General features: G+C 45.4%; 2 protein-coding genes across 2 annotated transcripts in view; one reads left to right on the top strand and one right to left on the bottom strand.

Moving 5' to 3' along the window:
- The window catches only part of XPC (XPC complex subunit, DNA damage recognition and repair factor), a 31,880-nt gene extending 24,591 nt beyond the window's left edge, over positions 1-7,289 (bottom strand). The window contains exons 1-3 of the mRNA XM_075550083.1: positions 7,101-7,289; positions 2,224-2,422; positions 535-653 (exon numbers count right to left, since the gene is read on the bottom strand). Of these exons, the coding sequence (XP_075406198.1) occupies positions 535-653; positions 2,224-2,422; positions 7,101-7,203 (421 nt within the window). The 5' untranslated portion in view covers positions 7,204-7,289. The remainder of the gene's footprint in view (positions 1-534; positions 654-2,223; positions 2,423-7,100) is intronic.
- A 60-nt stretch (positions 7,290-7,349) lies between these two features.
- Positions 7,350-22,203, top strand: LSM3 (LSM3 homolog, U6 small nuclear RNA and mRNA degradation associated). The gene is made up of 4 exons (XM_075550084.1): positions 7,350-7,494; positions 9,189-9,299; positions 12,755-12,850; positions 21,862-22,203. Exons 1-4 carry the CDS (start codon positions 7,474-7,476, stop codon positions 21,940-21,942), a joined length of 309 nt encoding a protein of 102 aa, XP_075406199.1. The 5' UTR covers positions 7,350-7,473; the 3' UTR covers positions 21,943-22,203.
- Positions 22,204-26,395: the final 4,192 nt, after the last annotated feature.

The raw sequence follows: 26,395 nt of genomic DNA, 5'->3' as shown, positions 1-26,395 counted from the left end.
TGATGCTACGGGGCACAGGAAACTGCTCCGCGACCCTTCTGCAAGTGCAGATCTTCACAGGAGCAGGCAGCCTCATCCTCCTCATGCAGGTGGCTGGCAGCTTTGAACCACCAACCTTGCAGTGAGCAGCCCAACGCTTACCCACCACGGGCCTCTTTTCTTAGTGACAGCACTTTCAAAGCAGCACTTTCTAGAGCAACAATACCATTCTGGCAATGAACACAATGCCAAGATCTTGCGCTCTCTGTCCCTTCCATACTAAAACGAATCAGGGTTTCCAGGAGAAAATGCCCGAGTGTGCCAGGCCTGGAGGAGGAAAATCCAGGGTGAGCTGAAATATCAGGAAATTAAATGTTCACCCTACAAGGTGATGCCTTTGCTAACCCGGGCAAGCATGTTCCCAAACCAAGGCTCTACTGCCATCGCCTCTTTGGTCTTTTTAGTTTCGAAAGAAAACAACGGGATGACAATAGCGGATAAGACAGTACAACTACAAAAGAGCGTCAGCTTGGAGAGCAGAGAAAGATGTCTCACCTTCGACCTCTTCCCAGTCATCGTCACTTTCATCCTCGTCCTCCCCTTCGCTGCTGCTTTTGTCCGGGGCGGCCTCTCTTTCTGGATGCGGAGTCACCTTGAGGGGCCCCGGGGAGTTGCTGGGGACAGAGCAGAGGGAGCAAGATGGAAAAGCCTTTGGGAGCCCAGTGATACATATAAACCCACCCAGGGGATCCGCAGTGTCCCCTAAATTCCACATGAGAGAAACCCCCAAGGTTTTTACCCACCTTAACTGCACAGCAAATGGTTCAATCTGTAAGGTAGGTAAAACAGACTAACTCCAGGGAAGGTTGCAGCCCATTAATTTATTTTTGGCAGAATTAATGACCCTCAGCACGAGACACGTCACCGTTCTGGGGGAGAGGCGATGGTCAACAGACAGGCTTTCCCATGCTCCCTTCCACCGTGTCCTCCACTGGACTGTGCGCCAGGACGGCTGAGGCTTCTGGCTTTATGTGAGGATTTATTTTACAAAGTAAAGGAGGAGGCATGCAATCAAGGGCTTCCCAGGCTTATATTCATAGGTCATTACAGATTACTAGGAATGACCATTTATTGAATTACTAACTTGCTGTTTCTGCAAAATAAAGAACTCTGCTCTCCACAGGGGACATGACAGTGAGCCAGGCATGCTTCTAGCCTGCTGAAGACTTACCGGATAGAAAGCAAGACTATGTATTAGGGCAGAGGGGTTGTGCATTAGGCTGCTAGCCGCAAGGTCAGCAGTTTGAAGCTAGCAGCTCACCGTGGGAGAAAGAGGCGCTCTCTTCCCCAGAGTTACAGTCTCAGAAACCCGCAAGGGAAATGCTACCCTTCCTACAGGGTTGCTCTGAGTGGGAATCGACTCAATGGCAGTGTTTGATTTGGGTGTTACACAAATAAAGGCATGCAAAGCATGAACATAGCCTTAAGTGGTGATGCAAAATATCAGAGGAAAGGGAGAGGAAGCCATGAAGATTTTGTGGAGTCTATGCCATCTGATCGACCTTTTCAAGGTCGAAGAAAGCAGTTCAAGTACAAGGCCCCAAATGAACAATTTATAACCCAAAACCAACCCACGGCCATGAAGTCAATTCTGGCTGGTCGCAACTCTATACGGGTTACAAGACTAAGCATTGGGGGGAGCAGACAGCCTCGTCTTTCTCCCATGGACCAACTAATGGGTTTGAACCGCTCACTTTGTAGTTAATGGTCCAATGCTTACCTGACAGCACCCCCGGGGCCCACTGAGCATAACGTAGGAGCAGCAAAATGTGAGAATGTGTTGAGTCAATGACAAGACGTACCAGTGGGCAGGAATAGAGTGTACAAGAGATATAAAGTTGGAATGGCAAATATTTTGTAAATGTCTAATGTCTTTGGGTAGAAGGAAGAGCATTGGTCCAGGAGTCAGAAGACCTGGGCTCTAACCTGGGTTTGCCATTGTATACCTATACAACCATGAAGAAATCACTGCCTCCGGATTGTAGCACTGTGTGGACCTACAATTTAGGAGGTAAACTACAGAATCACTAAGATTCTATCCAGCTGGGCTGAGCTTTTGTTTGGAAAGCTTTAAAGATCCAATTTTGACCATGGATCTCAGTGGCAAGCGGAGAGAGCAACTTCCATTGGCTACCCCTCTGTTGGGAACTATCGAAATCTAGTCAGAACCTTTAGTGGTCTCACCTGAACTCCGCTCCGTCATCAAGCGCTTCATCCTTAACCACCTTGAGGCGTCGGGTCGGAACAGTCCTCTTGGCCACTCTCTTCTTCGCTGGCCCATCAGCAGCAGGAGTCCCCGGATCACTGCAGCCTCTCTTTCTTTTTCCTTGTGAGACTTTAGAAAGCAAGGTCTTCTTTGGGGGCGTCTCATCTTCAAGGACATCTGGGTGACCGTGGAACATGCGTTCAGAGACAGTAAGAAAGGTGGAGACAGTGTGGCTCAATGGGCAGGGTCCCAGTCTTCTGGAAGCTCGCTCTAAACTCATCTCCACTCCATCACCAGTTCACCAGCCCATGTCTGGTCAACAACCCACTTAGCTTTGTTGTAGTCCATAGTCACACGACAAATCATCTGTCTTAAACAGCATTTTATTCTACTCATCTGAGCCCCATACAGCTCGAATAAAAGCTCACTTCCAAATCCTAAATTTCTAGAAAAGACAGAACATGAACCAATTAAAGTAATCTTATTGCCAGCAGCAGAGCTTCTTTGTTGTAGAGATAGTTCATGTTGTAGAGATAGTTCAAGTTCACAAACCTACTCAGATTCCCACTAGTCCTTGTTCTCTCAAAACCAAACTCTTTTCAAAACACATACATTTATTACCCCAACAACACTCTTACACCAAACACTTAAAAAAAAAAAACCTAAAGGGTAGCATGAGATAATTAAAAATTTTTCATCTTCATAAGAAAGCTTTGGTTATGTGTTGTTAAATGAAAACATTGAAAGAGTGAAGATTACCTGACATGACTATCCTGAGATTTTTCTCAACTACTAAATGAATAAAAAATTTTAAAAACTGAATGAGCTTTTGATTTACGTTAAATTAGGCTATCTAAGAGTAAATTCTGCTTACTTACATATAATTAAATTCATAAATAGTTAACCAGTAATTTATAAATAGTAAGGCACAGAAGTGTATTTTTCTACTTGGCAAACATATTCACCCAAATCACCATTTCTTTATTTCAATTAATTCAATTGACTCTGCCTTCAATTAATTCTAGAAAGCAAAAATACGCTAGCATTCATTCTTTCATAGTTTGTCCTGTTGACTCTTTGACAAGTATTTTTAATTCCCAAGGAGGTGCACAGGAGTCTTGGTGACACTGTCAGCTAAGCATCAGACTGCTAACTGCAAGGTAGACAGTTCAAGCCTTCTAGCCCCTCTGTGGGTGAAAGATGGGGCTATCTGCTCTGGTACAGATTTATGGCCTTGGAAACCCCAGGGAGCATCACTGAGAGTCAGAATCAACTCAATGGCAGGGGCTTTGTTCTTCTTTGAAAGTGGTACTTGAACATGGCTCTTGGGAGTGGGGTAGAAGAATTTCCTTTTTGACCTAAATGAAATAATACTTTAAACTAAGTTCATATTGCAGAGACTAGTCTTAAAGCTCCACTTCTCAGTTGTCAGTTTGTTGTACTGTGGAAGCTCGTGTTGCTGGAAGCTGTGCCACCAGTATTTCAAACACCAGCAGGGTTTCCAAGGATCGGCCAGATTCAGGGGAGCTTCCAGACTAGGAGGGACTCGGAAGAAGGAGTCAGTACATATCAAAGGGGATTAGCCACCGACAATTTGATGAACAGCAGCGGGTCATGGTCTGATACAGGACAGGAAGAATGGCCTGAAGTTGGAAGGGACTCAAGCTACAACTGGGTAAGAGCAGCTGCCGAAAGGCTCTTATGACGTGGATAAGAGTAAGTTTTTCAGGACTTGCATTTGTTGATGTGGAACAGCTCAAGATGATTAAGGAACAGCTGTAAACACCCATTAATAATCAGAAATGTATGGTATGAAATATGAATCTAGAAGCATATATTGTCAAAAAGACCATCGCTTTTAAAAATTATTAATAAATCATTTTATTGGGGACCCTTATACCAATCCATACACCAACTGTATCAAGCACATTTGTTCATATGTTGCCATCATCATTTTCAAAACAGTTTCTGTTTGAGCCCTTGGTATTAGCTCCTTCTTTTCTCTCCCTCTCCCACCCTCCTACCAAAAAGACCATTAAGACCGATCTTAAAATACAGTGCTGTGTGATAATATCTATAGCCCTACAAGGAAAAAGATACATGGATAATCACTAGGGACTGGGATGGGAAAGTTGGAAACAAAGAGGAAGGATCAGTAATTGGAAAACGTGGCCTTGAGGATGGAAACTAAGCTGGTGGACATTACAAAAACTTTCAAGACCAAAGAAGTATTCACTGCAGCACCTTTATCAAAAAGAAATGTTGACTCTATTTGTTGCCCGCCGCAGATGGGATATGCAGAGATCAAACTGACCACATCTGGGGCAGGAGAAGATGGAGAGGTTGACTATCACCAGCTAACGAGGTCAGGAGCCAACTAGGGGACAGACTCTCAATTGTTCAGACAGATTCAGGTTGAAGCTAAAGAAAATTAAAACAAGTCCCTGACAGCAGAACACAACCTTGACTATATTCCACCCAAATTTAGAGACTGTTTCAAGAACAGACTGAATGCATCCAACATGATCACACGAGTTGTGGAGAGACATCAGAGTGGTGCACATAGCAAAAGCAAAGGTGCTGGATCCTGTAGATTATAACAAACTATGTACCCCATTGTGAAGAATGGGTAATCCCAACATGTCACTGTGCTCACATCGAGCACACCCGTCCAAGAGAAAGTCATTTGAGCAGCAGAAGAGGACACACTGTAGTTTAAAAATGAATAAAGGTGTGCCAGGGTTGTATCCTTTCACCATATTTAGTTGATCTGTAAACTGAACAAATATCCCAGGACTGTATGAAGCGGAGCACAGTATCAGAACTATGTAGACTCAACCAAGAAGGCAGCATCAGAAACGGACAAAGTCTCATTAACAACTTGCAAAAGGCGAAGACAATGGTGCTTGCCAAAAGCAAAGAGGACTTGCAGCGCTTACTGAAAAATACCAAGTTCCAGTCTCCAGTATAGCTTACAATTTAATGCAAAGAACAAAAATCCTCACAAGTAGACCAACAGACAACATCACGATAAAGGCAGTAATGACTGAAGTTGTCGAGGATTTCATTTTACTTGGATCCAAAATCAACACCTGAAAGCAGCAGTCAAGAAATCAAATGACATCTTGTATTGGGAAAATCTACTTACTCTACAATCCCTCCTTAAAGTGTTACAGATAAGCAAGCCACCCCTCTGAGGAGTCAGGTGTGCCTAACCTAAGCCGTGGCATTGCCAATCACCTCATATGCACGTGAAAGTCGGACAATGACTAAGGCAGGCAGCAGAAAATCCGAGGCATTTCTTTTATGGCACAGGGAAGAATAGTCCAAGTGCTATGTTGTATTCTCGCACGACACTTATTCAGTCCATACGCTGAGCAAATGATCAGGAAAGCTGGGTTACAGGAAAATGTGGCATCGGGATTGGAGGAAGGATTAACAACATATGACATGCGATGACACAAACTTGCATGATGAGAGAGGAGGACTTGAAGCACTTGCTGATGAAGAGCAAGGATGCTACAGCCTGCAGTATGGATGACAGCTCAATGTAAAGATGACCAAAATCCTCACCACTGGACCAATAGGTAACGTCATGATAAATGGAGAAATGACAGACGTTGTCAAGGGTCTTCAGAGTACCTGGGAAAGATCACAGTAGAAAGCTCTCTCTGAATTTAGACCTAGAGGAACAGAGGCAATCGGCCATGTCAAGAGCCATGCAAGAAAGGTAAAGGTTTCAGGTGAGGAATAATTTGGTCACAATTTGAGGAATGGAAAGGAAGTGCATTTGGCAAGGCAAACAGAGATGGGACAGACCCCAGCAGCCACATCACACAGGATCTTACAGCCATCATAAAGAATTAGGGTTTTATGGTAAGGGCATGGTGAATTCATTGAGTTTGCCCCAGTTGGTGTTAAACTGATTACAAGGCGTGCGCGCACACACACATACACGACGCACACGCACACACACAGAGAGAGAGAAAGAGAGAGAGAGAGAGAGAGAGAGAGAGAGAGAGAGCGAGCAAAAAGCTAAAGCCACAGTGGTCTGTCTGCACAGGGCTGTGGCCATGGGAATGAAAAGTGATCAGATCCGAGTTAAAGTTCTGAGGTGTCCGATGGATTGGATGTGCACCAGTAAGGGAAACGGCAGGAAAGGAGGGCTTTGCTTTAACGAATGGGAACGCGATCATTTATTGAAATGGGGAAGAAGAAAAAAACTGGCGCGGGAACAAGTTTAATGGGGGAGAAATTCAAGAGTTTGCTTTGTCCGTGACAAGTAGAAAACGTTTCTTCATCACCGGCAAACCCAGTACTCTGGCGAGATTTTGCTGAAGCTATTACTTCTGGGATGAAGCAGTCCTAATAAGCCCTTTTGTCCTATGTTTCCTGGCCCGGCGTGCAGGGCGTGCAAAGTCGCTGCACCGCCTCTTCTCCACTCAGACATGCGATCTCTGGGGAGCCTAGGAACCGGCGTAGAGTAGAAACACTAGAGGCTGCACCAGGCAGCGCTTGCTCAGGGCGGGCTCCGGAGCAAATCACACTTTGGGCTCGGAGCACACGATGTCCTGGGAGGCAGGGACGAGTGACCTAACAGGCTGGCAGTTTTCCTTCACCCGGTCCCTGCCCTCGAGTCGATTCCCACTCATCGCGACGCCAGCGGGCAGGAGAGAACTGCCGCCGTGGATTGCCGCGTCTACCTGTTCCCGCGAGCAGAAAGCCTCGTCTTTGTTGCCCGGAGCGGCCGGTGCTTCCGAACCCCAGACCTTGTGGTCGGCAGCCCACCTCGGCTCAAGCACGCCCACAGCTGCCTCGCGGCGCACTCTGCAGCCCGACGGGGCCTCGCTCTCACCTGCTTCCTCTCGCTCGCGCCGGGCCGGGCTCTCCGCCGGGGCGGTCCGTGCCCGAGGCTCGCGCCGGCGCGGCTCACTGCAGGCCGAACGCTTCCGACCCATAGCGACCGCTGGGTTGGGGCCCACGACGGCCGACCAGGCCCGGGAGAAGGTGCTCGGACGTGGGCTCTGCCTTTGGGCGGGGCGAGGCGGGCCACGCCCCTCCAGTACGGACAGGCTCCGCCCCGCCCTCGAATAGCCCACGTGACTGCAGGCAGCCAACGGCGACACGGCAGCGCTCGCCACTTCCGGTACGTTAGGGCCCGCGCGGTTTCGCCCGCCGGATGCACGGGTCTTCTCGCGAGAGGAGGGGAAAGGCTCCGCATTTGAAGCATGGCGGACGATGTGGACCAGGTGAGTGAGTCCGAAGGAGTGGGTTTTTCTGCGGCGTTTCCACCTCCAGCTCTGGCCTTGTTAGGCCCCAAGCCGGGCTGCTTTCTCCAAGCTCGCGGGGAAGGGACCTGTCGTGCTGACTTGTTCTGGTCCCTCACGGCCTCCATCCCCTGCGCCCTGTGTGACTTTTTGCCTCGGACCCTGAGGTCTTTGCTTGCTTGAAGCCGCTTGTCGACTGATCACTTCTCAGTCTTGACCTTTAGCTGTAGAATGAAAACATCCCTGCCTGCTTCCTGGAGCTGCTTGGAGTTTAAAAGGAAACTGTAATAAAGTTAAGGAGTTATTATTGACTCATTCTGCAAATTTAAGCTCTGTTCTAGACATCAAGGTAACAACTAATGACTAGGTAATCCCCGCGCCCGCTTGGAGCTGGGCACATAGATTTAACAGCTAACATAAATATAAAATAGAGAGGAACTGAGATGTGCTATTGGAGGAATCGAACAAGGAACTGAGATGCTGACTAACAGGTGGTCCAACACTAGCTCACCCCTACTCCCCAAATGCTATTTCTCTAATATCTGCGAATAGAGCCACGACTTCTTCACCTTTTTATTCAAATAGCACCTCATCCAAGAGTCATTCTACGGCCACCTACTTGAAATAATCCCACTTCGCACCTCCTTAACTTTTCTTCATATTTTACATATTGAATATGTGCTTCTCAACTAGCATTTAAGTTGCATGACAGTGGAGCTTTCATTTTCTTAACTCTTTTAGTCTCAAGGTTTAAAACAGACTAGAAACACTCAACAGATGTATATTAACTGAGTAAACTGATTAATCAAAGGACACTTGAAAAAGCAGCCTTTGGCTGTCAGGCACATGTGTAGTTCAAATACCAAGTCACTAGAGTTGGGCATTGTTCAACTGTTAGAATTCCCTACACTGATACAGATGTCACTGTAGACCAGTTAATCCATAGCCTGCTGTACAGCAGTGTTTTGAATAGAATGATGTCGTAAATTGCCATCTGCTGCATTCTGTTTACTAATTATCACCAATGATAAGATGTACAACAACAACACTGTATGATTGTGAGTGGTTATAACTTGAATATATCATCAGTGGGGGACTCAATACCATTGAGTCAGTGCTGACTCATAGCAACCCACTGTGAGTTTGGGAAACTAACTATAGGAGTAGAAAGCCCAATCTTCTCCCTCGGAGCTGCTGGTGGTTTAGAACTGCCGACCCTGCTCAACGCATAGCTACTACACCACCTGGGCTGGATCTGTATTACTTGATCTTCAGAACAGGATGTGATAGTGATGGTTAGACATCATCAGATCAATTTTGACTAATAGCAACTCTACGTACAAAAAAAATACTGCCCAGCCCTGCTCCATCTTCACAATCATCGCTGCATTTGGGCCTATGGCTGCAGCCACTTAGTCAATTCATCTTGTTGAGGATTTACCTCTTCACTGATCCTATACCAAGCATGATGTCCTCCAGGGACTGGTCTCCTGACATGTCCAAAGTAGGTGAGATGGAGTCTCCCTGCCCTCATTTCTAAGAAGTAACATCCCCATTTACAAATTAAACAAGAGCTCAGAGAAGCTAGGTAACCTGCCCACTGTCACACAGCAGAACACTAATACTAAACGGCACTATCTCTACTGCTATAGTACTAAACCTGTTTCTTTTGTCAGCAACAAACTACCAACACAGTAGAGGAGCCTCTGGATCTCATTAGGCTCAGCCTGGATGAACGCATTTATGTGAAAATGCGAAATGACCGAGAGCTTCGAGGAAGATTGCATGTAAGTAAATTTAGTAAAATACCTTGAAATCATCCTTCCCTGCCCCCACCCTCTTGAAATGTAAAAATTACCCCAGTGTGAAAGAATGTTCTGAAATGTGCAAGGAGTTGGAAAGACACCCACATTTCTGTCAGCCTGATATAACTATTTTATTTGAGTTTTTAACCTTTTTTTCCTCAATAGAAATGTGCCTTTCAATTGAATTGTCCCTTCCTTGTTACCCCTTTGTGGTGGTGGGGGGGTGTCCAGTCGTCTACAGATGGGCTTTGGGTCTCCCCTCCAACTCCCTTCTTTCACATCAGTATGATTGTTTGGATCTTTTGATACTTGATACCTGCTCGACACCTCATGATCACACGGGCTGGTGTGCTCCTTCCATGTGGGCTTCTGGGGCAACATGGGGGATGAAAAGGTGAGGAGGGGGAGTGGGGAGCCAACAAACTCAGGGATAAGGGAACAACAAGAGATCTGAAATTGATGTCGGCGAGAAGTGAGGAAGGTATACAATGCCTGGTGGAGTTTGATCAAGTGCAGTGTATCCAAGAAGAATTGCTGAGAGCTGAATGGAGGGTGAGCATGATCGTGAGATAGGAGGAAGGTGAACGGAAATAGAGGAAAGAAATAGGCAAAAGCTATTTATAGAAGTATAGGCATGTATATATGTAAATATATTCATTTATAATGAAAGGGATGGAGGCCAATGTACATATATTTATGTTAAGTATTAAGATAGCAGGCAGATTTTGGGCCTCTACTCAACGCCTCCCTTAACACAAGAACACTTCGTTCCAATAACCTGGCACTCTTATGATACCTTCCCCACATGATCGCTAAAGACAGAGTGGGTGCATAAGCAAATGTGAAGAAAGTGGGTGGTGCCTGGCTATCAAAAGATGTAGCATCTGGGGTCTTAGAGGCTTGAAGTTAAACTAGCAGCCATCTAGCAGGGAAGCAAAGAAATGTCCCTTTTAAAGAACATTCTTAACATTTTGAGACTTCAGTTACAGGTGGTATTTTGTCATAAAAATAATCTTTTTTAAAAATTGGTAAAAATTTCAAACTAAATTAATTAAAATAAAAGAAAAACATTAAAAAAAATTGGTAAAAAGCTTACAGTTGTGTGTTGGAGTAAATTACAGATACCTTTAAAAATTGAGTAGCACAAAGAATATAAATAAATTCTATGTCCTCTAATGGTAATCACTGGGTCTCTATTTCTGATATCGTCTATGTATTTTCATAGATGCATATATGTACGTGAAGGAGGTTCAACAGTTTGTGACAAAATTGGAATGTAAAGATGATGGAGTTTTTCCATGAACTTTGTAAAGCCCCCTCTTCTACACATGTATTTGCACTCTGCATATCACCTTTAGGGGCCCTGGAGGCAAAACAGTAAAATGCTCCAGTACTAATCACAAGGTTGGTGATTTCAACACACCCAGATATTTTTTGGAAGAAACACCTGATGTTCTGCCCATATAAAAATTGGGACTCCCTGCCACAGAGTTGATGTTGACTCATAGCAACCCTGTAAGAAAGGGTGGCACTATCCCCCGTGGGTTTTCTGAGAGTTAACTCTTTATGGGACTAGAAAACCTTGTCTTTGACCTTTGGAGCAGCTGGTGGTTTAGAAATGCTGGCCTTGTGGTTAGCAGCCACATCGTCCCTACGCCACCAAGACCCCTAAAGATTACAGCCGAGCAATACTATGGGTCAATTCTGCTCTGATAAACAAAGTTGAGTTAAAGTCAACTTGAGAGTTTCAAACACCATCACCACCTTAGAAACACACGAATGTCCTCCCGCTGTACTGGTTTCCCTGCCCTTGCTTTTCATTGAGTCTTTCTTGGAAGTCTGATCATGAGTGCATTGAAATCTCCTTTTTTTATATAACTACTTACGAGTCAGTATAAGTTAGTAATGATGTTTGCATTTCTTGCCACTATAAAGAATGCTACTGTGGACATTTTAATACATATTTTCTTCATCTCTAAATATTTCTATAAGTTTAGGCCCCTGAGTGATTCGATATATTCATTAAAAGTAAACTGAAGGTTTGCCTCTCCGTGATGGGGAGCTTTCCTGAGTGTGTTGTTTTTATTACTACCAATATTAATTTAAAACAACGAATCTTTTAGCACATTTAAATAAATACCAGGTACTGTTGCTCTAAAGGAGCCCTGGTGGCACAGTGGATTTCCTGTTGGGCTGCTAACCACAAAGTCAGCAGTTGAAAACTCCCAGCTACTTCGTTGTAGAAAGATGAGGTGTCCTGCTCATGTAGAGTTACAGCCTGGGAAACTCGAAGGGCCATTTCTACTCTAAGAGAGGATTCTAACAAGTGAGGATAGATTTAATGACAGTGAGGGAAAATGAGGGGGCTTATTCTAAATGTTTTAGGTATGTTAATTTATTCTTTATAACACAGCGCTGTCCAATACTAATCTGTTTCACAGTTCAGGAAGTTCAGTCTCAGAAAGGTGACATTAGTTGCTTCAGGTGACAGCCAGTAAAGGGAGAGCCAGAGCATGAAGCTAGGCTCTGACTAGGCAGCCATAATATTGACCTAATTTCAGCCCTATTCTGAAGTACTGTGATTCCACCTTCCATAAATCTGTATAAAGATGGTGATCTTACTTACAAGCTTAGGAAGGGAGGTTTTAGAGAGGTGAGGGTGGTGCTTTACACCAGCCCTGGGAAAAGAGGAGTCTCAGGAACTGAGTAGTGGCCATTTGGAGCGAAAAGTTGAACTGAATCACATGTGCTGCTCATTGTCGCTGTAATTTTTAATTACTCTATGAGCTTTTCTGTTTGTCTACCACTTGACTTCATGAGTTCTGTTCAAGGTCCCAGTGAGTTCACCTTTTAGTAAAAACCACAAATTGGAGCTTAGGTGGAAGACATCCCTAAAGATGTGAGCTGACACATTGCTGGAAAGTACACATATGGAACATGATTGAGTTCTGTATGGGCTATAGGTAGGCCACTGGAAGACAGGTGAAATGGCAGTGACTTACCTTTAGGAAATTGCTCTGCCGTAGCATTACCCCTTAAACGCGGGCTTTCTTATCCCCTTTCTGGTATTTTTCTTGTTAGAATTTACAGCCAAAATGGGAAGTCTAATGAATGATGAATTCACTTTTTCATAATTAAATACCATAAATAATGTGACTGCCTTAGATAAACAAATAAATAATTTCAGGTTCTTTTAAGTAAATTTGTTTTTGGTCAGCAGTTTTATATTTTTGTCACACCAACTAAGTCATCTTTGGAAGTGATTTGCATTAAAGCAATGTATCAGTACAGTATGTTATTTTTTCTGCAATGCATAAGTTTGTAGTATTTGTATAAGATGCATTATTGTTTGTATTGAGCCATTTACACAATGTAAGCCTTGTTCAGTTTTCCATAGTTTCGTGGTTACATTTCTTGACCCTGCTTTCCCACTGTAGGCTTATGATCAGCATTTAAATATGATACTGGGAGATGTGGAAGAGACTGTGACTACTATAGAAATCGATGAAGAGACGTATGAAGAGATATATAAAGTAAGTCTTAAGATTCTATTCATCGCTTTGAAAATGTCGGTCCAGCAGCTAAGCTTGTCATGTGTTGCCCTGCGTGGACTCCGTGCAGTGGGTTGTTGGTAGGTGCCCTCAAATCCTTTCCTGACCCAAAGTGTCCCTCTGGGTAAAGGCAGACACTGTGCCTTCCTTCCTCATCATTGTTGTGAGGTTTCAGCCTTGAATTGGGGCAGGCACACCTACGTTTTCAAAGTAATACCTTTGCTCTTCAACGCTTTGAAGTCTATGCAACGCTTTCTTTTCTAAATCATTTTATTGGGGCTCATACAACTCTTATCACAATCCACATATACATCAATTGTGTAAAGCACACTTATACATTCGTTGCCCTCATCATTCTCAAAACTCTCGCTTTCCGCTTGGCGTCCTAGAATCAGCTTCTCATTCCCCCACTTCCCTCTTCCTCATGAACCCCCGATAATCCATAAATTATTATTTTATCATATCTTACACTGCTCGGCATCTCCCTTCACCCACTTTTCTGTTGCCCATCCCCCAGGGAGGAGACCATATGTAGATTCTTGTAATCGGCTCCCCCTCTCCACCCCCCACTCACTCTTCCCTCCCAGTATCGCCGCTCTCACCACTGGTCCTGAGGGGTTGAGGGGTTCATCTGTCTTAGATTCCCTGTGTTTCCAGCTTCCATCTGCACCGCTGTGCATCCTCTGGTCTAACCAGGTTTGCAAGGTAGAATTGGGACCATGGTGGGGGGGTGGGGGGAAGCGTTTAAGAACTAGAGGAAGGTTGTGATTTATGCAACGCTTTTACCCAATATAATACGTTTGATTTCCTGACTATCATTTCCGTGAGAATTGACTTGATCCAAGCAAAATGAAATCGGTGGTGATGTCGCTCGTTCCGCCTTTTACTGTGGCGCTGTTTGTCGGCCAGTTTTCTCGACATGGTGCTGCAGTCCACACTGAGGGCTGCTTGGTTTCCATCAGCAAGTGCTTCAAGTCCTCGACTTTCAGCCAGCAGTGAGGTCACATGCGTATTGCAGCTTGTTAAACAAGCATTCCTTTAAGTTTGATGACACGTTCTAGAATCCAGCTTCCCTGACGCAAGCCTTTCCAGATTTTACTTCAGGAAGTTTTTCCTTGTTCTGTTGGTGTATGTACAGCTTCTTCATCGCACGAGTAGTGTCCTGGGATTCCCATTCGTCTCCTGCTACCCATAGTTTGTATCATCCACACAGTTGAATGTCTTTGCATTCTTTGTGTAGCCTTGCCTCCAGCCAAGGTCCTTCTGACCTTAGCAGTGGTGTCCCTCAGCCGTGACCTCTTCTGACTCCCGCTTGAGTTTCTGGTAGCTCCCTGTGGCTATGCTGCTGTGACGGTTGTCGAAGTATCTTCCACAAAAGTGTACTTGACACGTCATATCAGTGATGTTGTTTGGTAATTTCTGTGTTTCTGTGGGTTACCTTTCTTTGGAAGGGGCATAAAGATGGATCTCTCAGTCGGTTGGCCAGGTAGCTCTCTCCCAATTTCTTGGCTCAGTGAGTGCTTTTCGTGGCTCATCAGCTTGTAAAAACACCTTAATTGGGATTCCTTCCGTCTCTGGAGCATCGCATTGGGCTAGCGCCTCTAGTGCAGCGTGGACGTCCTCCTGCAGCACCGCTTGTTGTTGATCATGGGCTACCTCTTGAAACGGTTGAAAGCCAGCCAGGCCTTCGTTGCTTTGTAGCTAGGCTTTGTATTCTCTTTTCCTCTTCCCAGCTACTCCCGAGTCTTTCGCTGCTTTTTACCTTATGTCGTTTGTTAGTCATTAGAGACGGGGATCTTTCCGGATTAGTGCTGTGCGTTATGAGCCATGTGTCTTCACAAAAATCCGTTTAGCTAAGAGATTGGAAGTATTAGGGTTGGGCTTAAGTCCTGAAAGCCCAAAGGAAGTACTGCTTCCTAATTACAGAGAGCAGAGATGGGGCTGCATAAAGTTTGTGGGGAAAATCCTTTAACTCTTAGATTCATTTTATGTTCCTTGGACCAGGAATGTTAGCACCGTAGCATACAAACAAATTCAAGGGCTACAGTCCGACCTGAACCAGAGTCTCTGAAAATGAAGCCCAGGAAACATTGAACCAACTCTCCAGGTAATTCTTCTGCACAGGGAAAGTGGAGAGCCCTAACAGTAAGGAGCTCTGATGGTATAGTGGGGTTGTGTTGGACTGCAAACCCCAAGGTCAGCAGTTCAAACCAACCATACTCTCTATGAGTGTAAGATGAGTCTCTGCTTCTGTAAAGATTAATAGCTTTGGAAACCCAAAGGGTGTTTCTTCTCTGCCTTACCTGGTCGCTGTGGGTCAGAATCAACTTGATGGCAGTGAGTTTGATTAGGATTGGCCCTAGCAATGACTAGATAAAGAGTCTGGTAAATTCATGAGTGAGCGACCATTACTACTTTAATTTGGTGCTATTTCTAGTTGTCAAGATCACAAAACATGGGTTTCACCGTTTTTAAGAAGTTATGAAAATTCATTGCTATTATTATTTTTAACCTGGTAGAGAGGAGACCCCATCCTGTGTAGTGTCTGATGTGACATCATTTCAGTCCTTTGGCAAAGCTGCAACACCAAAGCTAGCAGAAGGATAGGGTGGGAATGGTGGTCCATTTAACCAGACAGAACAGCAGAGACAAAAGTGAAAACCTCTTGGAATGCATCTGGAGCAGAGAGAAGCTGCAGCTGTGCTTACCAAATATAACCGACCAGCACCCGTAGCGCTGTTGGGTGAGGTGATAGTTTAGAAAGAGTCCGGCCGGCTACTCTGTGAGTTCTTTCCCAACGATATCCGACGAGGCACCTAGTCTCGGGTCACGATTGGTCTCCGCGAAAGGGAATGCCAGAAGAGGAGCGTTGACTCTTGCGCTTTTAAATGAATATGTACACACAGTGTATACACAGATACTCACTTTTCTGAGCGTAAAGTTACTACCTGTCAAAAAACATGGAAAAGCAAGAACAATAAAAAGAAAATAAAAACACTCACCCCGTACAGATGTGCTTTATACAATTGATGTATGTATATGTATGAACTGTGATAAGAATTGTATGAGCCCCTAATTGTTAAAATTAAAAAAAAAACAAAAAAACACTCACCCGACCTTCCAAAACTATCCACGGAAAATATTCTGTTACCTCTCTCTCCTGGCTTCCCTCTGGGTTTTTGTTGTTTTAACATAGATCGACCATCATGTACCAGTTCTGAGACATGCTTTCTTTTTCTCATTTGTATCACCTCTAAAATTAGGACTCCTCTTAAAGTTTATTTGATAAGCAAGAATTGTCCTAGTTTAATTGGCTTCAATTTCCCCTTTTTAGCTCAGCAGAGGCTTACAAATAATGTCTTAAATATGATGAAAGTACGGAGTCGACATTTTTATATTGTGCCCTTTCCATATAATATTATTGACATAAGAGTTTCACCATGGAAACACTTTTCATGAACATTTTAGTGCCTTTGTCTTGAATTCTGAATGTGACAGTGGGTTATGCTTTGCACTGCTAACCACAAAGTCAGCAGTTTGAAACCACCAGCCACTCCGATGGAGAAAGAAGAGACTTTCTATTCTCATTAATATTTATCGTCTCTGAAACCCGCAGAGGTGCTTTCTGCTCTGTCCTGTAGTGTGGCCATGGGTCAGAATCGACTCGCTGGCCGTGAGTTTGGGTCTTGGGTTGAGTTTCCATTCATGTTGAGAGTGGGAGGCCGCTGCACACTCCAGGTTCACACTGAGCAGGCAGTGAGACTCACTTTGCCTCCATATTGCATTCGACTATGAGCAGGGCCCCTCCTGTCTGCGCACGCACGTTTCTCTGTGTATATTGTCTATTTAACTTCAAGAAGAACTATTAACTCTGCTGTAGGTTCTGTTGGTGTTTCCTCCCAACATGGAAAATGAAATAGTGCTCAGTTGGACCCATTTTTATTTTGATCTCTCTTTCCTCTGTTGAAATAACTAAGCATCATTGAAATAAGTTACAGGGACCCATAGGCATAGATATATTTTCATAGCTTACATTATTGATAAGATTACCAATTTGTTACCAGGAAGATGGAAGGCCCTCTTAATTTCACCTTTTGGCTTTAGAACTACCTTGGTTATAGCTTATCAATGGCTTTTCTTGGGCGAAAGCCGAGGCTTCTCCTCCAGTGCAGTTTCAGTCCGGGAAGCGCAGGGTGGCAGTTGTATCTTGTCCTGCGGCGCCATCTCATGCAGACTCAGAATTGACAAACAGCTCATACTCTTATCTCTCACTGGATTGCTGTCCTTGCCTCACCTTAACAAACCTTACCTTAACCTTTCTAGGCGACTTCATATGGCCCCTTGGACCTGGTTCTAGACCGGCGCAAATTGCTCCCCCAGTGCAAATTGTGTGTGGTGCTGAGAATGTTCAGTATATACACTGCCCCAGGGTCATAGGCATGATTCACATGTGTGACTGACATTCAGCGTGACTGTTGCGTGGTTGGGTGTCGTCATGTCATTTTCAGCTCATAATAGCCTGCGTCGGGCTTTCTAGAAGCCGATCCCCTGCTCTGTCTCTTGCAGAACCACCAGCTAAGTCCCAACTGCCCACCTTTCAGGTAGCAACCGAAAAGCTAACCATTCGTGCCACTGGCTCATGCCACTGGCCTCCTTCTCTAGTGTGACTAAGGAACTGGATATTTCATTGTTTAATTTCAACTTCAATAGCTATATATATGACTAATGGCAACTGGATTGGACAGAGAACCTCTAGACCAGTGATTCTCAACCTGGGGTCACGACCCCTTTGGAGGTCGAGCAACCCTTTCACCTGATTCATAACCGTAGCAAAATGACAGTTATGAAGTAGCAATGAAAATAATTTCATGGTTGTAGGGGTCACCACCACATGAGGAACTGTATGGAAGGGTCGCAGCATGAGGAAGGTGGAGAGCCACTGCTGTAGACCAACTGCCCCACATAGAATTCATTCTTAGGATTCCATAGTTCATACCACTATATGTAATTTAAGGATCCCTGGTGGTGCAGTGGTTAAAGCACCTGGCTTCCGCCTGTTCCTGGGGGAAAAGAACTGCCTGTCGGTCTGCTAGCAAGATTACAGCCTAGAAAGCGTGTGGGGGAGTTCTGTTCTGTAGGTTGCTTGGAGCTCCACTCATCGACACAGAGCAACAGCATGTAACACTGAACAGGTGCCGTGTGTCTTTTCTCACCCGCTGCAGATTGCTGTCTTTTTCATTGCACTTCTGAGTGGCAATAGAGTTACAATTAAATGTTAGTTGCTTTCAAGTGGATTCTAACTCACGGAATCACAAAATTTGAAAAACTATACCGATAGTTTTTTAAAAGCCTGTCATCCATTCCTGTCTTCTGTCTCCACTCCCAGAGACAGTCACTGTCACTGGCTTCTTGAGAATTCTCCTGATTTCTTTATGTTTGTACTAATGAATACTAGTTCCCCTCCCCTCCCCTCCCTTCCCAGTTTTTAAAGAGCAGTGCTGTACCTGTTCTACACGTAGCTCTCTAGATTAAGATCGCCGTATCCTAACATCATTTCCTCATACTCTTGATTTTACCATCAGTTATTTATTTAACTATGTTCCCATTGGTGGCAGCCATCTTCCATGTTTTGGTCATACAAACTGCCCTGCTCTGAATGCCTCTCTCAGTTTGCTTAGATGAAAGTCTACATATATGATACCGTCCTGATTCCTGGAGGGAAGATTCCAGGACGACACCACCCAACGCCACGCCGCTACCATCAACTGGGTGCCAGCTCCGAGCCACCCCCCCTAGGGTGTCCAAGACTGGGCCTCGATTGAGGCTTCGTCTTTCTTCGGCGTAGCAGCTGGCAGGCGTGACCTTGCAGTGAGCACTCACTGTGTACCCGGCAGCTCTGCCAGGGGTCCTGAGCAGGCCAGGGCCTATCATAGCTGCTTGCAGCTGGCATGTAATGGAATCTCACAATATTCACATGAGCATACTTTCATTTAATTTCATGCTGAGTTGATTAGCTTCAACTGGAAGATTTCTTTTAATAGCTCTCTTGGCACACAATCCACATAACTTACAATTCAGCAGTTTAATCATATCAAGAAGAGTTGTACAATCAATTTTAGGACATTTTCTTAAACCGAAAAGATTCTGTTTCATAATCAAGTGTCCAGATCCGAGTCTTCCTGCATATTTGGGCGATTGATTCTGGGTGAGGTCCACTAGCATGACTAGGCATTTAATGTGCTGTTCTGATAGTGACTGTGGAGCATTCTTTGCTTACGTGGGACACTGAAGCCTCTTCCCGACTGTAGGCCCGTCTTTCCCAAGAACTGTCTGCCTAATTCAAGAAGGCAAGGAAAGACGAACCAGTTAAAAGAATGGGGAAGAGAAGCAGAAATTACGTCCCAGGAAGTACAGATGGTGGGAAAATTAGAGGACTTCCCGAAAGAGCAGCTTTAAACACGTTCATAGGATTCACAGACTAACACTCATCCACCCGGTCTTGATGCCGTAAGACGTTTTGCAGGCTTCTTACAAATTAATGGGGCTGCACAACAATAAGAGAAAGTGAGGAGATCGAACAAAGCCACTTCGAGCTGTGAGGCGCCTTCTTAACGTGCCGGGGGGAAAGGAGCACCTGAGGAAATGGTGACAGCCCTCCAGCCCTGAGTGAGGGGTTAACCTGCAGATGCCAGACGCTGTCTCCACCCAGACACGTGTAAGCCAACTCCTAAAGACCAGCGGCAGAGAATTGTGAGAGCAGCAGGAGGAAACAGAATAACCTATGAGGGTCCTCAGTAAGATTCAGCGTGAACTTCTCCACGGGAGCCGTGGAGGCCGGGAGGCACTGGAACGCTGTACAGAAAGCACTGAAAGTAAAGACCCGTCCACCCAGGCACACACAGCATCAAGGTGCGAGCGCTCCTGCTGCCTGGGACCTTTCATACCACAGAATGAAACGTCGCCCAGTCTTGCAGCATGCTTTCAGTCTTTGGTGTGTTTGAGCCTATTGTAACTCACGACTGTTTCAGTCCATCTCGGATTTCCCTCATTGTCGTTGACCCTCCACCAAACAGTTTCCTGGCAAGTGGCCTTTGCTGGCACTGTCTCAGAAATGCAATAATACATCATTTGGGTGGTTGTGGTGGTTTCCCCGGCATCGATTGCCGATTCAAATACAGTGCACTCTTGAAGTCCAGGTTCATTGCCACGAGTCCATGCTGGCTGCTGTGTCTGGCAGAGCAGAAGTTGGCTGCATAGGGTTCTCTTGGAGGCAGGTCACCAGGCTCTGTGTTCTGCAGGACCACCGAGTAAGTGTGAACTTCCCAGCTTTAGATGAGCAGCGGGCTGCAAACTGTCTGCCCCCATGACCAGCACTGCGGGGAAGGACAACTGTTCCCCACCCTGACAGTGGATGAGACCACTGAAGAGGTTTCTGCAGCCGCTCTGAGGAGCTCATCGGTTGGCTGTTCTCTGTATACCCTGATTTTGCTCTCTGAGAGGAACTTGTACAGTTTCTTTTCCCTGGACATACCAGAAGTGGGCATTGGCGAGAGGATTGCCAGTAAGGTACGAGACCTAATTCAATTTTTTAATTTCAGATCAACAATTGGTCAGTAACTAATTACTATCCCAGGCAATATTTGGGACATATACTCTGAAAAAGTATTTGATGTTTATCTGGAATTCCAAATTTTAATTGAGCCTCCGGTGTTTTTATTTGCTAAGTCTGGCAGCCCTCATTCACTGCCGCATTTTCGCAGCCAGCTTCTCGTGCACACAAGACGACTTGAGTGATCAAAGGCTTTTTATTTTTCTTTGACTAGTCAAAGACCTCTGGTTTCTTTGGACATGCAATTTCATAAAAACTCAGAAGTTCCCAAGTTTCTCTATCTGTTTACCCTGCCATTTTATGGGCCTGTAACCTCAGTCAAAGATCTTTCCAAGACATAGCATTCAGGACACTTACTACCTTCCTTCTTCTTGGTGGGCTCCCGCAAGGCCATGTGCTTCAGGAGACTGAAGCACAAATGCAGTGTTCTTCATCTAATCTGTGCCTTGACGTTGAATGTATTTACGTGAGAAGTTTTATTGGGTCTTGATTCCTTAAGACCTTTTTCAGACTTGCCTTCCACTGGAACCAGCTGGGTGTTTAGCTCTGTGACACACTTATTTCCACATTTCCTTTACTCGGTGTGACAACCAGGCAGTCCTCCCCTGTCCATCTTTCTTGCAGCAATTCGCTCAGTGCATCAGGGTGAACAGCATCCCTGCGAACGTTTGGCTCCTCCCAAGCTCTTCTACCACCAGAGTGTCCCATAGACTACATCTAATGGTCTCCTGCTGCCCTTTGATTTCACAAGGAAGAGCTCGCTGGGTCTAAGTCCTTACTGTCTGCTGCGTGACCCGTAAGCTGATGTCCCAAGGCATCCATTCCATCTGTGTGACTGCAGTCACGCACACAGGCAAGATCTGAGGGCTCAGCATAATGGAAGTGCCTTTTTCACCCACATAGCCCTTCAAACGTTGAATCGGGTTATAAATCACTGGCTCGCATTTGTGTAGTCAGTCCGAGACCTAGGCTGCTTCTGTCTTGTGACTCTGCCATCGTTGTGTTCTTGTCATCATCTGAATCCTTGAATCCAAATGTGGTCCCCTCACTTCTGTCCACTTCCCATGGGTTATCACCAAATTACATGGCTGTCTCGTCACAAGGAAGCATGGGAAATATAGTCTGGCTTTGTGTCCAGGAAAAGGTACAAAAGGCATCTGGGGTGACAGTGCCAGTCCCTGCCACAGTTGTTGATCATTCAGGAAAAATAAAACTGCTTAATAGATTGGTTAAGGTGCTGCAAAGGTAAGTAATCAGAACCTAAAATCAATTTGTTGGTGTTATGATGGATCCACGTTTTGTTTTTAATTTCAGTCTCATACACACAAAGTGATGTTTGTGTGAATATACAGATTTGGATACTGTACTCTTGTTTTTCTTCTAGTCAACGAAACGGAATATTCCAATGCTCTTTGTGCGGGGCGACGGTGTTGTGCTAGTTGCCCCTCCGCTCAGAGTTGGCTGAAACCCAGCATCTGTTCAGAGGGGAAAAGAAGAGGAGCCTCCTGAATGGAGGCTGTATTCCGAAGAGAAACCTACATAAGCTTTGATGCTCAGAAGTAACCAAGGATTCGTCCTTTCCTGAAATAAGTCAGTCTGCCGCCCCAAACCAAATGACAGTTTAATTTTTTTCCCACCTTTCCAATAAATGTAATCACAAAAATGCAGGGGGTTTTCAGCAAATAATTTTGGGATTTTTTTTCTTTAATAAATGTTTCTTTTCCTATTTTAGTTTTTAAAAATCTGGTTTCTTGTCAATTCAGTAAGCATGTTTACTCAGTGCAAGTAGCTTTGTGAGGCTCCTGGTTGAGTCCGGGGGTCTGTGCTGAAGACTCCTGGGAGGGCATTCCTGCAACCAACCATTGCAGGCCAGTGAGGCCCGTGCTGGCGGATTAATGCATAAGTACCTGAAGCTGAGCTGAGCGGACAGACATGTGGATCGGTGCTGGTGGCAGTGTGTCACTGTCGACACTAACATTTGTACTAGGGAATAAAGAGCAATTTCTGTTCCTGCTGCCTGGCTTGATTTATTTGTAATCTAAGGTCAGGGTTCGCTGAACCTGTGTGGTTCAGCTTGGTCACATCAACCCACACTGTTTGTTCCATGACTCAAAGAAACCAGTCCCCAACTCTTCTTTCTTGCATTTCAGCAGGCGCGCAGACCGTTAATGAGAAGTCATTGAAGCAGCTCTCTCAACGGCACCATAAGACAGAATGATTAAAGCAAAGCTATTTTATTTCTAGCTTCAGTCGGCCATTCATTAATGTCTGAAAAGGAAAAGGGTATGCGTGAATTGGCTCGGAAGCTGAGGGTTTGTTTGGTCTATAAATATGTGTATGTGTGATCATGCATGATATGCTAACACACAGTGTTTTAAGCCATGTCAACAACAGAAAGCCTCTGATCATCTCTCAGTCAGTGTGTAAGTAGGTTTCCTTTTTATTTATTACAGCTGTCACTGCGTGTCCATGGAGAAGGGGGTGACAGGGCTTCTACTTCTCTGAGCAGGCAGGCAGGCAGGCAGGAAAGGCACCGTTCATCTGCTGTCCCCACGCTTGGTCCTCGGGGTTTAGTTGGCCTGGGACTACCTGTCTAGAGCAGCTGGTTCACGGTGGAGTCAGTGGGACCTGTGATCCGGGAGGTAGCAGACGCCTGCTGCTATGGCTTGCTCTTGTCTAATAACCACAATGCACAGTGTGTTGGGAAAGGGGCAGGCAGGGGCATGTTGTATGCTCAGGGCTGGTAAGTCCACTCCTCTGGCTTGTACTCGCTCCTGGTTCTGCTGTCCTGCCGCTCCTGGTGTCAACCGTCTCTTGGATCGAGGAGGTTTCAATGCACAGCAGCTCGTAGTCCAAAGGTTACTCTCCACTCTGGACACTTGCTTGCTGATTGGCAGATGGCCCTTCCTGTCTCCAAGAGGGCTTATTTTATACTTAAGTATTTTGGAGCCCGGGCTTCCTGCTTGGAGAGGAGGAGCTGGGCCTGAGCCCTACAATGGGCAGCTCCTCTAAATGGAGGTTCCGCGCCCGAGTGCTAGCAGATTACTGTCCTCTGAGGGGCTCTGCTCAGCAGATCTCCGTGGAGTCAGTGTTCGGAGCTTCAGCCAGGTTAGTGGCCCGTGGTTTCCACAACCTGGTTCCATAGAAGTCAGGGGAGCCTGTGACCAGCTTTCCTTTCTAAGCTTTTTGAGCAGAAGCCATGCCTGCACCTCTGGCTGGCATTTCCTGATAGAGATTGCTGTACACGATTTCCCCACAATTAAAGATGGACAGGAAAAAAATTCCCTCCTCTGTGCTCACCTTTCAGATAATTAAGATTAATAATTAAGATCTTCAGGCTTTGTTTTATATACATTTGTATATAAAACAAAGCCTGAAGATCTTAATTATTTTGCATTGTGCTCAAAAGCCACAAGTAAAGGAAATTTCAAATAGTGATTTATTTGTTTGTTTGGAAGATCTGTCCAAACTAGAATGATTCCTCTGGACACTAGAAAACAGAAATTGGTTGGGTCTGCCATTTTAGCTCCCCTTCAGTAGAAGGTGTAGATGTCGCCCACATTGCTTTTAGTCCACTGCCCGAAGAAGAAAGAGCTGCCTCTGCACCGCTGCCAGCTGTGAGCATGTGTAACATGGAAAGTACCCGAAAATCCAGGAGTCATCCTCGCTGGATCAAGCAGCTCAATTGATCACTGTCATTCAACTCAGCTGTGTCGGTTTCCTTCTTGGGTAAGTTCTTTGTAACAGGTCCAAGCTTACCACCAGCTTGGCTACCGGCTGCAGTCGATGTCATACTCCCGGATTAGTCTGTGCCCCTTCATGAGCCGTGACTATGAGAGTGCACGACTCTGGCCAATCCTGCCACAGGCAGAAACCACGCCCCCCTGGACCCGACCGTAGTTCTCTAAAGGAAACTAGAAGCAAGGAGGGAGGGGGCAAGGACGGGAACCAAAGAAAATCCCTATTATGCTAGGATAGCATTCTTCTTCAGAGGAAAAGAAATCACATTTCTTGCAATACACTTAGTGGTGGAGCCAGGGATTTAAAGCTTATTCCTCAGTCTGGGGAAATGCCCTGAACATCGGTGCCAAGAGCCTAAAGAGCAGGCCAGGAGTCCCTCTGGAGATGGCGAGCTCTGTGGGGAAGATGGTTTACAAAGGTACGGCAGTGCTTGTCACGCTGCCAGCCAGTAGGCTCGGGCTTGGTCTGCACTTCCCCCTGAACAAGCAACGGTTACACTGTCTAATACGGACTAGGAAGAAAGACTTGGTGATTTTCTTGAGAAAAACGAGCCGGTGAAAACTCCGCGACGAACAATAGTCCAGTCTCATTGTACAGGAGTCCAGGGCCCCCTTGAAGTCGGCTAACAGCACCACCACCACCTACTACTTCACTTCTCTAGCCATCTTGCCCCCGTTACCTACGAATATGCCAACTAGATGCCTAAGGCGTTAACTATTCACATGAAAAACTAACACCAAGGGATGGGGGGAAATGAGAGCAACGTATTATAAATTCCTTTTAGATTCATTGCCCAATTTAAATAGATTGGAACATGTAGATGCTTATTTTCTTGGCTGCTTCTAGAAGCTTCCTGGGTGTGGAAGCAGCGTGCCCTGATAGTGCTTACTCCACAGGAATTTTTTTTTCTTGCTACTCATCCTAAACCGCCTACACTGCAATGGGCATATGGGCTCCAGGGATTGCCTTTAGCTGGGTTGGATCTACTAATACAATAAAAGCAAGTAAACTTGGTTTCAAAGCCCAGCTGTACCATATACCAGCTGGCCACACTCACCATACTTGCTGAAAAGTAGAAGGACTTGAAGTACCTGCTAATGAAGATCAAGAAGTGCAGCCTTCGATATGGATTACAACTCAATACAGGGAAAACTCAAATCCTCACAACTGGACCAATAGGTCACATCGTGATAAACAGAGGGTCAAAGTGAAGTTGTCCAGGAGTTCCTCTGGAAGCAACAGTGAAGAGGTTTACCGGCCCGTGGCATGGTGACAAGCACAGCTGTTGCTTTGAGCAGTGAGATGCACCTGACACCAACTAGGGCAGATGCCTGCTGGGCTTTGGCCAAGGCAGACTGAAGGAGAACGGGTGTATTTGCATTGTGGACATTGGGCTGGCGGAGAATATTGGAAGTACCGTGGACTGCCAAAAGAACAAACAAATGTATCTTGAAAGCAGTACAGCCAAAATGCTCCTTAGAAGCAAGGATGGTGAGACTTGGTCTCGGGTGCTTTGGACATGTTATCCTCAAACCAGTCGTTATTTTTGGCAGAGTAGAAAAGCAGTTGGGGGCGGGGGGGAGAAGACCCTGGACGAGAAGAACTGGCACATTGTCTGGAACAGTGGGCTCAAGCTTAACAATCGTGAGGATGGCGCAGGACCAGGCTGTGTTTCAGTCTGTTGTGCACAGGGTCCTTGTGGGTTGAAACTGACCTGAAGGCACCTAACAACAACAAGGTCAATTTCCTTAACTTCAACATAATCTTATTCTCAAGGCGGTCGTAAGGATTGGAAACAGGCTATGCAACAAGTTAGGGCAGTGCCTGGGATGTGACCGACACATCCACCAGGTTTGAAAGTCGTAACAATTCAGGAAAGCCAGTAGTTTGCTAAAATTACTCCATGGTATTCCAACCTTCCCTCATTCTTCCTCCATCTAAGTTTCAGGAGAATCATGAGTTTGCAATGATTTCACTAAAAATTATTATCAAATGTCTCCTATGGGCCAACCCCTCACAAGACAACCCAAGTAGACAAAGTCACTTGAAGGACAGGAAAGAGGCAAGGCCACAGCATTAAGGGATTTGGAAGGTGTGGACAAGGAGGTAACAACTGCGTGGACAGCTGTCGGAATGGCAGGGTGGAGCAGCCCCCTGAATTCTGGTCATGGGTTTAA

This window comes from Tenrec ecaudatus, chromosome 5 (genome assembly GCF_050624435.1).
Source record: "Tenrec ecaudatus isolate mTenEca1 chromosome 5, mTenEca1.hap1, whole genome shotgun sequence".
Lineage (NCBI taxonomy): Eukaryota > Metazoa > Chordata > Mammalia > Afrosoricida > Tenrecidae > Tenrec > Tenrec ecaudatus.
The sequence above is the reverse complement of the archived record's forward strand: the minus strand, read 5'-3'. Positions and strand labels throughout refer to the sequence as shown.